This window comes from Rhinatrema bivittatum, chromosome 6 (assembly GCF_901001135.1).
Source record: "Rhinatrema bivittatum chromosome 6, aRhiBiv1.1, whole genome shotgun sequence".
Classification (NCBI taxonomy): domain Eukaryota; kingdom Metazoa; phylum Chordata; class Amphibia; order Gymnophiona; family Rhinatrematidae; genus Rhinatrema; species Rhinatrema bivittatum.
Genome location: NC_042620.1, coordinates 32,409,978 through 32,423,768, shown reverse-complemented (window position 1 = coordinate 32,423,768; position 13,791 = coordinate 32,409,978). Strand labels below are relative to the sequence as shown.

General features: G+C 44.9%; 1 protein-coding gene across 1 annotated transcript in view; it reads right to left on the bottom strand.

Annotated features, from left to right (window-relative positions):
• Positions 1-13,791, bottom strand: part of PDIA5 (protein disulfide isomerase family A member 5) — a 316,663-nt gene that overhangs the window by 39,254 nt on the left and 263,618 nt on the right. Inside the window, exon 15 of the mRNA XM_029605221.1 lies at positions 7,416-7,486. Within this exon, the coding sequence (XP_029461081.1) occupies positions 7,416-7,486 (71 nt within the window). The remainder of the gene's footprint in view (positions 1-7,415; positions 7,487-13,791) is intronic.

The window sequence follows — 13,791 nt, the reverse complement described above, 5'->3', positions numbered from 1 at the left end:
CACCTGGACCGGATGGTATGCATCCTAGGGTTCTGAAGGAACTCAAAAATGAAATTTCTGATCTATTAGTTAAAATTTGTAACCTATCATTAAAATCATCCATTGTACCTGAAGACTGGAGAGTGGCCAATGTAACCCCAATATTTAAAAAAGGTTCCAGGGGCGATCCGGGTAACTATAGACCAGTGAGCCTGACTTCAGTGCCGGGAAAAATAGTGGAAACTATTCTCAGGAACAAAATTGTAAAGCATATAGAAAGACATGATTTAACGGAACATAGTCAACATGGATTTACCCAAGGGAAGTCTTGCCTAACAAATCTGCTTCATTTTTTTGAAGGGGTTAATAAACATGTGGATAAAGGTGAATCGGTAGATTTAGTGTATTTGGATTTTCAGAAGGCGTTTGACAAAGTCCCTCATGAGAGGCTTCTACAAAAACTAAAAAGTCATGGGACAGGAGGCGATGTCCTTTCATGGATTGCAAGCTGGTTAAAAGACAGGAAACAGACAGTAGGATTAAATGGTCAATTTTCTCAGTGGAAAAGGGTAAACAGTGGAGTGCCTCAGGGATCTGTACTTGGACCGGTGCTTTTCAATATGTATATAAATGATCTGGAAAGAGTACGAGTGAGGTTATCAAAATTGCGGATGATACAAAATTCTTCAGAGTAGTTAAATCACAAGTGGATTGTGATACATTACAGGAGGACCTTGCAAGACTGGAAGATTGGGCATCCAAATGGCAGATGAAATTTAATGTGGAAAAGTGCAAGGTGTTGCATATAGGGAAAAATAACCCTTGCTGTAGTTACACGATATTAGGTTTCATATTAGGAGCTACCAGCCAGGAAAAAGATCTAGGCATCATAGTGGATAATACTTTAAAATAGTCAGCTCAGTGTGCTGCAGCAGTCAAAAAAGCAAATAGAATGTTGGGAATTATTAGGAAGGGAATGGTTAATAGAATGGAAAATGTCATAATGCCTCTATATCGCTCCATGGTGAGACCACACCTTGAAAACTGTGTACAATTCTGGTCGCCGCATCTCAAAAAAGATATAGTTGCGATGGAGAAGGTACAGAGAAGGGCAACCAAAATGATAAAGGGGATGGAACAGCTTCCCTATGAGGAAAGGCTGAAGAGGTTAGGGCTGTTCAGCTTGGAGAAGAGACGGCTGAGGGGGGATATGATAGAGGTCTTTAAGATCATGAGAGATCTTGAACGAGTAGATGTGACTCGGTTATTTTCACTTTCGAATAATAGAAGGACTAGGGGGCATTCCATGAAGTTAGCAAGTAGCACATTTAAGACTAATCGGAGAAAATTCTTTTTCACTCAACACAGAATAAAGCTCTGGAATTTGTTGCCAGAGGATGTGGTTAGTGCAGTTAGTGTAGCTGGGTTCAAAAAAGGTTTGGATAAGTTCTTGGAGGAGAAGTCCATTAACGGCTATTAATCAATTTTACTTAGGGAATAGCCACTGCTATTAATTGCATCAGTAGCATGGGATCTTCTTAGTGTGTGGGTAATTGCCAGGTTCTTGTGGCCTGGTTTTGGCCTCTGTTAGAAACAGGATGCTGGGCTTGATGGACCCTTGGTCTGACCCAGCATGGCATGTTATTATTATTATTATAGATCTCTGTGTAATGGGATATGCCTCAGAATGAAGTTTTGAAGGGGGTAAGACTATGGCAAGACTGATTCTCCTCCCGGCTCAGGAAAGGGATAAGCTGGAATTTCCTCACGTGGACGCCTTTGCTTGTGCTGAATAGAAGGAACACTATATTCCCTTGGAAGGGGGGTGGGGTCTCTGCTCTCAGGGATGCTCAGGATAGGAAGACAGAGGCTATGCTCCAGTGGGCTTCTGAAGCTGCTGGTTTGGATCCGCAGGCTACTGTGTGCAGCAGTATTATTTCTAGGGCAGGATTGCGTTTGTTGCAAAATGTACAGGAAAGCTCCTTAGAATGTGGGAGGACGCAGTTCAGACGCCACCGGGGGCAACCTTTTTGGCGGACAACTTAATCGAATTGGTCTGGGTTTCGGCTAGGACTATGGCGTCCATTGTAGCTGCCCATCATTTGCCATGGCTTCAAAATTGCGTCTGCAGTTTCAATTTCTAAGGCAAGGCAAGGTTCCTTCTAGGGAAATCTTTTTGGAGAAGATTTAGAAAAGCTGGTGAAAGCAAGGGAGGGGGGGGGGGAAATCTTACCTATGGATTTTATTGTCCACTGCGTAGCACAGTTTCTCTGCTATAGGCGGTATTTAAAAAAACCCTGTAAATAAATTAATAAAATTAAGTCCCCAGTTTGCCCAAAGACAAACCTAAGAGGATTTCGTGACCAGCTCTGGCTTGGAGCCACTTTAGGGATTCTAAACTGTGAAGCTGAAGAGGCTGCATTGTGGTCAATGGTCTAAGACCCTTTATTAGATTCCAATCCTTTCAGAAGTCCAAGATGGGAGGTGAGCATGGAGTCTAGGGACGATCCAGAGGTTCTTGGACCTGTCAATGAAGGTGTGGGAGAGGTCACTTCAGTACAAAGGTTAGGTAGGCGGTTGTCTACCTACCTACCTAAGTGGGTCTACATTATTTCAGATCAATGGGTCTTAGGAGTTGTCCAGGATGGCTATGCTCTGGAGGCTCTCTCATCCTTTTGTTAGATGCTCTATGGTTTCCTCTTGTCAATTTGTTTAAAGGGGAATCCATACAGAAGATGTTTTTGCAGATGCTGCATATAGGGTTGGTAGTTTTAGTACTGTACTCCTAATGGGGTCAGGGTTGGTACTCAGTATACTTTGTGGTAACAAAGAAGGGGGGTACTTTTGCCCTATTCTGGACCTGAAGCAGCTCAATAAGATTCTGAAGATGTTTCACTTTAGGCTGGAAACTCTAAAGTTGATTACAGTAGCAGTGTGACAAGGAGAATTCTTAATGTCATTAGATCTCATGGAGGCATATCCCGATAAAAAGACATCAGAAATAACTTCGCCTTGCAGTGATGGGGTGTGGGCAACATTCAGTGTCAGGCTCTCCCTTTTGCACTGGCCATGATTCCAATATCTTTTTCTAAGGTGATGGTTGTGGTGGCAGCCATGTACAGAGAAGGTATTTTGGTATATCCAAGTCTGGATGATGATAGGTGGATCTGACCAAAGTTGGCCCAGGAAAGTGAATCAGCGACAGCCAGAGTGATGCAGTTATTGCAGAATTTGGGCTGGGTTTCCAATTTTGACAAGAACATCTTGCTTCCTTCTTGTTCTGTGCAGTACTTGGGGGTTTCGGTTTGACACCAGGTAAGGCCAAATTCAGTTGACAAAGATCTGGAAATTGAAGAACCAAGTGCATGTTTAATTAAAGTAGAGAGCCACAGTGTGGATTTGTCTTCAGGTATTGGGTTTCATGGTGGCTGCCTTAAATTTAGTGCCTTGGGCAAGAGTGCACAATAAACACCTGCAGAGGGTCTTGATCTCAAAGTAGTCTCCTCAGTCCCAGGTGTATTTCATGAGATTCCATCCAATGACATAAGCCAGAGTGAGTTCTGCTTTGGTTGATAGAATATAAGAACCTTACAGGAGGAGTGGACCTTGAATCTTCCATTTGGATAATGGAGATCTCGGATGTCATATGCTGGGACTGAGGTGTTCACTATAGTGACTCAAGGCACTTGGAAGCTGGAAGAAGCCAAGTGATCCATCAATCGGTTGGAAACCAGAATACTATGAAAGGCACTCCTTTTAGTTTGCTTCCATTCTAAGGTATCGGGCAAACAGGATCTTGTTAACCAATGCTACGTCTGTGGCATCGGTGATTACCCAAGGCGGGATCAGGTGTCAACATGTGGAGGAAGAGGTAGGTCTGCAGGGATATTTTCAGAAGATTGTAAATACCCTTTTGAGGTCCAAGAAAGTTTTCACATCCTTGGTATATGTGAGAGTCTGGGATTGGTGCTCAGTTAGGAAGATATCGACTAGAGGAGCTTCGTTGTCAGTTATCTAAGAATTCCTGCAGGGGGAGAGTGGATAAAGTTGGCCCTTAACTCCCTAAGGAGCAGGTAGCAGCTATTGCCTATTAGAGTTCAGCTGATAGGCAGACCTTTATCGTCTCATCCAAATGTATCTTCTTTTCTTCAGGAAGAAAAGCATATTTGGCCTTTGGTAAGAGCATCAATACCTACCTGGAATCAGAATTTGGTGTTGTCATACCCAGCTGGGTCATCCGTTTGAGCCTCTTAAGGTGGTGTTTTCTGGTAGCAATCTGTTCTGCCAAATGAATTTTGAAGCTCAGGCTCTTTATTTGATTTATATTCTGCCTTTCAGACACTTCAAAGCAGATTACATTATATAGAGCTCCCTTATTGAGTTCTTTGAATGTGACAGTGTAGTTTCTCATGGTTCCTTCATTCCTTTGTATTGTTTTCGTTTTAACCAGATATGTCTGCCTTCTTTTGAAAGGGACTCAAGTGAAGAAGAGTATGCTCAATTTCATCATTTAGATGTTAGAGTTTTTCTGCTATAATTAAATTTCACTTATAGTTTCATAACTTGAAGTATCATTTGTTCATTTTAGTGGTTCTAGAATGGTTGGAACAGCTTCAAAAGCATTGACAGCTTATTAGAGTAAGGAAGTGATAGGAAGGTTTACATATCCAAGGAATTATCTCTTCCCAAAAAACTGAGGACGTATTTTACCAGGGTACAGGCGGTTTCCTGGGCAGAGCTTCACGTGCTGTCACCACTGGAGATTTGCTGAGTGGCAACCTGATTGTTCTTGCATACTTTTGCCAAGCACTATCAACTCGACCTTTGAGCCAGGGAAGAGGCTTTTTCTTTGGATGGAAGTCTTAAGAGTGCTGGGCATGGTAGAGGGATAGCCTGGGTACATCCCTTGTGTATGGACTGGTCTGGCTGGTTGAAGGAGGACGACAAATTAGTTCTTACCTCATAACTTCCTTTCCTTGAATCCAGTCAGCCCAGTAAAGGACTCTCCCTGTTCTGCCAAGTAAAAGATTTTCCTGATTCATTTTCAGAATAACTGTTTGTGTATGCTAGTTAGCATGCTGGATGTTAAGGTAATAATCCTTATCAAGGAACGCAGATTATGTTTATTCTGTTTCTTGTTTCTCCTTTGGAAGCCCTCTGCTTTTTGCTTTGGGGGGGGGGGGGAAGGGGGCAAGGGAAAGTTTAGTATATTAAAAATGTTTATCTTAAGCTTTTAACATAGAATACTGACAAGCTGAGGTCAGCATGGGAGCCTATAACGGATGATATCAGCAAACCTATTAGTCTCAGTCTGCTGGCTGGGAGGCATAATCCATGCATCTGGACTGGTCTGGCTGGCTGAAAGGAAATTATCAGGTGAGAATTAATTTCTCCTTCATTTACTCTATCCTCTGTTAGCAAATATGTATAGCATGATAGACCTGTGCGGAGCATTTTTCAACCCAACTGACTTTGAATGGACTAGGTGAATTGTCATTAACCTTTTCCCCAACAGAAGAATACTTTAGTTCCACCCATTATGAGCCACAATGTCTTTTTTTTTTATTCTGTAAATGCCAGTTAAGAGCAATATTTTTTTTTTATACACTAGACGCTGGTTCTTCTTCTCAGACTTCTAAGGCTGCAGAATCTGGTGAACCTCAGACTATCCTGGTTAAAAATAAAAACAAATTTCGAAAGCCAGTGAAGGAAGTAAGGTGAAAGGAGTTTAAAGAAGCCCTAGCGATAAAAAAAACACGCTGGGATTGTGGGCACAAGTTCGGTTCTCCGATGCAGACTCTGGCAGGTTGCAGTGCTTCCAGTTTACTCAGTAATTATTATAATTATGCTTTTTTTTGGGGGGGGGGGGAATCTTTAGGCCTGGCAGTTTTATTGTGTCACATCCTTGGCTCGGCACATCATGCCCTGTTCAGGTTCTATAAATACAGTCCCACACCTACTGCTGGGCCCGAGTGAAACAGAACGGGCAAGAACAGTAAAATAGCCAATCTGCCATTCTAACAGCATGCTGCTCCGATCAAGAGTTTATATGTATGAATCAGATTCTCTTTCACTCCGTGGTGCTGTACATCAATACAGCTCCAGCTTCCCTGCATGTTCCGCATGTGGCACAAAAAAAAAAAAAAAAAAAGAACCCCACAATTTTCAACCAACATGACCCTTTCGTGCTTCAAAATGCCTTTGCTAAAAATCAAATTGTTAAGAAAATATAATTGTTACAGCCTCTCTTTGCCACTGTGCAATGACTGAGCAAAGTCATTTCTTTTTAGTTTTTGCAAAAAAAAGCAATTCTGTTTAAAATATGTACTGCTGCGCTAATGTTGTTTATTGATTCTTAAAAAAAAAATAAAAAATCTCTGTACGAGCCAGTATTGACTTTTGTTTTAAAAAATGAAAGCGAGCAACCAACTATATATTGATTTTAGACAGGAATGATACAGGAATTGGGCAGATGGGATGCAGGACATTTTGTTTTTATATAAAAGTGGAAAACAATCTCAAGGAGGTTATAACGTGTAATGGCCTATCAAAAAAAGAAACAAATATAGTATTTTAAAACATAAACCCATAATATAAAAAACTGTCACCAAAACACCACAAGGCGTACATTTCCAGGGTAAGGAAGTAAGCATTTCTCAGGATAATCTTTATATTTATAGTGGTCCTCTGGTTTGCTTTGGGCAGAGGTCCCAGGCCTAGCGGGAGGGGCTAGTGAAAGTTACAAGGACCAGTATATGCGCTACTCTAACTTACACAAAACACAAACGGGCAAATCATTCCAGAAAACATTTTCCAACCATGAATGGCACCATTTTGGTTTTCCACTTCCCTAATAGTTTACTTTAACAAAAGTGTTACAAATACTTTTAAGCAGAGAGCAGAGCAGACATGGCCACAGATAGACAGAGCTACCAAAACCTATAGGTGCTTTCAGGCACTATGAAATGTGCTTAAAAAGGAACCATGAATAAGATTAGACAGGAAGACGACACTGCCAGTTACTCAGCACTTCTGAGGCATGCACCTCCTCCGAGTAGTATTTTCCTGTTTTGTTTGGTTGGGGGGGGGGAAGGGGCTGGCAGTTTTCCTCTTGCCCCTTTGGGCTACAGCACCATGAGACTTCATTTACAACTCCCCTGGTATTTTTGCCCCAACCCAGTCACTGCTGCAACAGTCCCTTGGTTGGGAGTCAAACTAAGGTGCTCTCCGGAACCCCGAAATCATGGGTGTAGGGGTTAGCCATAACACTTCTTAAAATTCCTCATTTTAGGAAAATAGAGGGTTTTTTTTATATTTGTACAGCACACTTCTGAGACTCCTGGTTCAGCTGTCTGAATTTATCACAACAACAATGCCTGAACTGACTGCTGGTGCCAGCAACATTTAGTTAAACAAAAAAAAAAAAAAAAAATTACCTTTCTGTCTTCTTTGAAGGTATCAGCAGCTGTTGTGAAGTCAGGGATAGAATTTTTACAGTGAGGACACCCTACCGAGATAAGAACACACATAAGCAGTCAGTTTCCGAACTGTAATATTAGGAAAATAAATATGGGATTATACTATGCAACCTTTTCTTATAACAGAAATGAACAGCGAACACAAAAGACTGCAGGCAATCTCTCCTCCCCATGATAAAGGCTCTCAATTGACTCGGATGGATAGAAACATATATATAGAAACATAGAAATGACGGCAGAAAAAGACCAATCGGCCCATCTAGTCTGCCCAGCAAGCTTCAACTCTACTTATCTGTTTCACCACCCACCAACTTCAGGGCTCTTGTTGGTAACTGTTTGATTCAAATTTCCTGCCATCTCCTGTCATTGATGCAGAGAGTAATGTTGGAGTCGCATCAAAGGTGAGCATAAGGCTTATGGTTAAGGGTTGTAACCGCCGCATCAAGCAAGCTACCCCGATGCTTGTTCACCCAGACTGCACAGATCGATGCCTTGTTGAATGACGTCTGAATGCAAATCCTGTTTTCCTCACTTCCCCCTACCTTTGGAGCAGAGAGCAATGCTGTATATGCTTTCAAAGTGATGTATCAGGCTTAATTGGTTTAGGGTATAACGTAATAAGCAGCTATCCCCATGATTGTTTACCCAGATCGTGAAGTTCAGTCCTTGTTAGTTGTTGCCTGAATGTAATCCTGTTTTCTACTTTTTTTCCCCTGCCGTAGAAGCAGAGAGCAGCACTGTATATGTATTCAAAGTGATGTATCAGGCTTAATTGGTTTAGGGCAGTAACCGCTGTAATAAGCAAGCTACCCCCACGTTTATTTATTTACACAGATTGTGAAGTTCAGTCCTTTTTGGTTGTTACCTGAATGCAAATCCTCTTTTCCACATTTCCCTTTCCATGTTACAAAGTTACAAAGAACTGGGCAAGACCTCATCTGGAGTCCCAAATCCAGTCCAGTCCTGGGGGCTGCACCCCTATCAGAGCAGAGGTGGTCCAGAGGAGGGCTACCAGCATGGTGCCAAGGCAATAGTTGGGCCAAAAGATTGCCGAGCTCTAGAGCAGCAAACCCGACTGTTTCATATTGGCTCCAAGATCACCAATCAAATCCCAGGAATGTGATGCAATTTGTGGCAATTGCTTGCAGGAGAACCAGAGGGAAGCTGCTTAAGGTCATTGTTTTTCCAATGGTTTCAAAGTAAAATGCCGGACTGATATTGCATATTATTACTTGTCATATATACTTCACACATACAGTTTATTTCATACCTTGAGCGATCGCAAATTTTACCATGGCAAACCAATGCGATGTACAATAAAAATATGTGAGACTAACATAGTTAACTATCTAAACATAAAAAACAGGTAAAGCAAATGTTGCTTACCTGATGTAACAGGTGTTCTCACAGGACAGCAGGATGTTAGTCCTCACAAATGGGTGACATCGAGGATGGAGCCCACCACGGAAACTTCTGTCAAAGTTTAACAGAACTTTGACTGGCCCCTACTGGGCATGCCCAGCAAGGCACTGACCCTGCAGCCAGCAGGGGTCTCCCTTCAGTCTGATTTTCAAAGCTACAGGCAGTGCCTAAAAAAGTAAAAACTAAAATGAACCCAACACCGCGGGGTGGCGGGCGGGTTTCGTGAGGACTAACATCCTGCTGTCCTGTGAGAACACCTGTTACATCAGGTAAGCAACATTTGCTTTCTCACAGGACAAGCAGGATGGTTGTCCTCACAAATGGGTGAGTACCGAGCTGAGGATGTCCTGACTTGCACCAAATGCACCCAACGACGTGCAACAGGCACAACAACTGGGGTGGAATTTGGTAAAGGGCATCTGCACCCTACCGGGAAGGTGGAAGGGTGTTGGTACATCAAGTTGGAAAAAGGTTACGCAAGACAGATTGGCCGAAGATGGAGTCCTGTCTTCCAGCTTTGTCCAAACAATAGTGGGCTGCAAAGGTATGGAGAGAACTCCAGGTTGCAGCTTTACAGATGTCAGGAAGCGGCACCGATCGAAGGTGTGCCACTGAAGTCGCCATGACCCTCACAGAGTGTGCTTTTACACGGTCTTGAAAAGGAATGCCAGCTTGCTGATAGCAAAAAGAAATGCAGTCCGCCAACCAGGAGGAAAGAGCCTGCTTACCCACAGGTTGTCCTAACTTGTTAGGATGGAAGGAGACAAACAATTGAGTGCCCTTCCTGTGAGCAACTGTACGGTCTAGATAAAAAGCTAGAGCCCGTTTGCAGTCTAGGGTATGCAGAGTCTGTTCCCCGGAGTTGGAGTGGGGCCTGGGAAAAAAGATAGGTAGTATTATGGATTGATTGATATGAAACTCAGAAACTACCTTAGGTAAAAATTTAGGGTGAGTGCGGAGTACCGCCCTGTCTTGCAGGAGTTTAGTGTAAGGCGGATAGGTGACTAAGGCCTGTAACTCACTAACCCTGCGAGCTGAAGTAATGGCCAACAGGAATAATACTTTCCATGTGAGATACTTCAATTCACAGGAGTGCAGAGGTTCGAAGGGTGGTTTCATTAGACGACCAAGAACCAGATTAAGGTCCCAAGATGGGGCCGGAGGACGTAAGGGTGGCTTCAGATGGAGCAAGCCTTTAAGAAAGCGTGTCACCAGGGGTTGTACTGAAATAGGGACACCCTCTATACCTTTATGGAAGGCGGCTACCGCACTGACATGCATCCTAATGGAAGAGGTCTTTAGAACGGATTCTGAAAGGTGCCATAAATAGTCCAAGAACTTAGAGATTGGACAGGAAAGGGGATCAAGGGACTGAGAAGTGCACCATGATGTATACCTTTTCCATTTATATGAATATGATCTTCTGGTGGAGGGCTTTCGTGAAGCTATCAGGACACGAGAAACCGAATCTGAAAGGTTGAAAGGCTGAAGGACTAACCTTTCAACATCCATGCCGTCAGGGACAAGGCTTGGAGGTTGGGATGGAGGAGGCATCCGTCGTTTTGAGTGAGCAGATGCGGATCCGTTCCCAGAGGGATGTGCTTGCGGATGGAGAGATCCTGGAGTATGGGAAACCACACTTGGCGTGGCCAGTGGGGTGCTATCAGGATCATGGTTCCTCCGTCCTGGCGAAGCTTCACGAGAGTCCTTGACAGAAGAGGAAGTGGAGGGAATGCATAAAGCAGACCTGTCGTCCACTTGAGGGAGAAGGCATCCCTGGGCCGAGAGTGCTGGCTGCGAATGAGAGAACAGTAATCGTCCACTTTGTGGTTCTGAGGGGACGCAAAGAGGTCTATGCGGGGAAAACCCCACTTGTGAAACAGAGAGGTCACTACTAGAGGATCGAGTGACCACTCGTGTGGTTTGAAGACACGGCTCAGCTGGTCTGCCAATACATTGTCTACTCCCGGCAAGTAAGTGGCCCTGAGGTACATGGAATGGGAGAGGGCTTCTGCCCAAATCTGCGCAGCTTCCTGACACAGAAGGAAGGAGCCTGTGCCTCCCTGCTTGTTTATGTACCACATGGCCACCTGGTTGTCTGTCTGAATTAAGATAATCTGACTTGATAGATGATCTTTGAAAGTTCTGAGCGCGTAGCGGATTGCTCGAAGTTCCAAGAAATTTATCTGGTGATCGGCTTCCTCTGGTGACCATAACCCTTGGGTTTGTAAGTCGTCCACATGGGCCCCCCAGCCGATGTGGGAAGCATCGGTGGTGAGGATTACCTGTGGATCTGGTAGGAGAAAGGGTAAGCCCTGAAGGAGGTTGACTTGAGTCGTCCACCAGGTTAAAGAGAGGCGTAGCGCTTGTGTAACTGTGACGATGGAGGACAGAGGCTGAAGAGCCTGAATCCATTGGTGTCGCAGAGTCTATTGTGTTACTCTCATGGCTAGTTGGGTCAAGGGAGTGACTTGAACCGAGGATGCCATGTGTCCTAGGAGGATGAGGAATTGGCGAGCTGTGGCAGTGTGTTGAGACTGGAGTTGGCGAGCTAGGGACATGAGAGTTTGGACTCGTTGAAGTGGAAGGTAGGCTTTTGCCTGTAAGGTGTCCAAGTCTGCTCCAATGAAGGATAAGGTCTGAGATGGGACCAAGCAAGATTTCTCGTAATTGACAAGAAACCCTAAGGAGAGGAGTGTGTGAATTGTCAACTTTAGGGAGGATTGTGCAATTTGAGGGGTGGAGGCCCTGATTAGCCAATCGTCCAGATAGGGGTAGACGTGGACACCTTCCTTCCTGAGAAATGCTGCTGCCACTACGAGACATTTGGTAAATACTCGTGGAGCAGACGCCAGCCCGAAAGGCAGTACCCGGTATTGATAATGGTCGTGGCCTATCAGAAAACGCAGATACTTGCGATGAGATTGTGTTATCGCAATGTGGGTATAAGCGTCCTTGAGGTCGAGAGAGCACAGCCAATCCCCCTTTTGCAACAGAGGGAGCAAGGCGCCCAGGGTTACCATCTTGAACTTTTCTTTTTGCAGATACTTGTTGAGGGCCCGAAGGTCCAGAATTGGACGTAGCCCCCCTGATTTCTTTGGTATTAGGAAGTATCTGGAATAGAATCCTTTCCCTTGTTGACAAGGAGGGACGGGTTCTATAGCATTTGATTGTAGTAGAAGGGATACTTCTTGTTGTAATTGAGTCAAATGGCTGGTTAGACTCCATGCCTGAAGGGGCGGGGAGTCTGGCGGAAGTGTTATGAAGTTGAGGTGGTAACCCTGTGCGATAATTGCTAGCACCCACTGATCTGAGGTGATCTGTTTCCAACGATGTAAGAAATGGTACAGTCGACCTCCCACAGGGATGTGTGGAAGAGGGAGTTGGCATGTGCTCAATACAGGGAAGTCAAAGGCCCGCCGCAGGCCCAGGAGGTGGGGCTACAGTAGGTCTTTGCTTTCTCGGCTGACGAGGCTGAGGCCTGTTAGAGGACCGTGCAGGACGAGCCCTAGTTGACGGAGGGTAGTAGCGACGTGGTCGAAAGAACGACTTCTTAGAGTCCTTCTTTTGCGGTTGCTTGGAGGACACCTCAGGTGGAACAGATGAGAGTTGTTTCAACGTCTCATGGTGGTTTTTTAACTCCGCCACAATCTGTTGAATTTGCTCTCCAAACAAATTGTCGCCTAAGCAGGGTAAATCAGCAAGACGATCTTGGACCTCTGGGCGAAGGTTGGATGACTTTAACCAAGCCCAACGTCTGGCTGAGATGGCTGTGGCTGAAACCTTTGTGGAAGCATCGAATATGTCGTAGGCAGTCCTAATCTCGTGCTTCCCTGCCTCAAATCCCTTGTGAAGAAGGGCTTGAAGCTGCGGTTGGTATTGGTCCGGCAACGTGTCAGCATAGTCTTGCATCTGCTTAAGGATGGCTCTGTTGTATTGAGTAATGTAGAGTTGATATGAAGCTATGCGTGAAATCAACATAGCTCCATGATACACTTTCCGTCCCACACTATCTAGGAATTTGTTGTCCCTGGTAGGTGGGGTAGAAGAGTGTGGCTTAAGACGCTTGGCCTTCTTCTGCGCGGACTCAACCACAACAGAGCGATGATCCAGTTGAGGTTTTTGGAAACCTGGTGCTGACTGGACAAGGTATGTGGAGTCAGCTTTTTTGTTAACTGGTGACACCGATGAAGGAGATTCCCAGTTTTTCTTTAGCAGATCCAAAAACACCTGGTGTTTAGGGATGGAAGCGATGATTTTTGGAGCATCCAGAAATTGAAGTAATTCCATCATCTGGTGTCTGTCATCGGCTTCAGATTGGAGCTGAAACGGTACAACTTCTGACATCTCTTTCACAAAGTTAATGAAAGATAGATCCTCAGGAGGAGATCTTTTTCTACTCTCTGTAGGAGATGGTGGCGAAGGCAAATCTGTGTCAGAAGATGTATCATCATCATCACCCCAGGTATCGTAGGGATCATGTGGGGCTTGTAGCCCTGATGGACCTGGCTGAGGCTCTAAAGGCATCGATGGAAACCTAGTTGGAATCGGTGCGGTAGGTGGAACCAGAAATGGCATCGATGGCTTCGGTGCTGCCGATGGAATCGGTGCCTGGCACGGAATCGATGGAGCCGAAGGATAAATCGGTGGAGATATACCAGAAGGTACCGATGGAACTACCCCGGAAGGGGGAATTCGAAACTGTGTTTCTCCTGCCGATGAGAAACCAGTTGGAGACGGTGGTGTTGTCGATGGTACTGGAATCACCGATGGAAGGGCCGTCATAAGTGCCTCCATGCAGCGTAGTAGTGGTGCTAGAGCTTGCACCAACGGCTCGGTGGTCGGTTCCCTCCTCGGTGGCGAAGCCGGCGCCGGCGTCGGTGCCGGGGGCGGCACTGGAACCGGTGCCGGA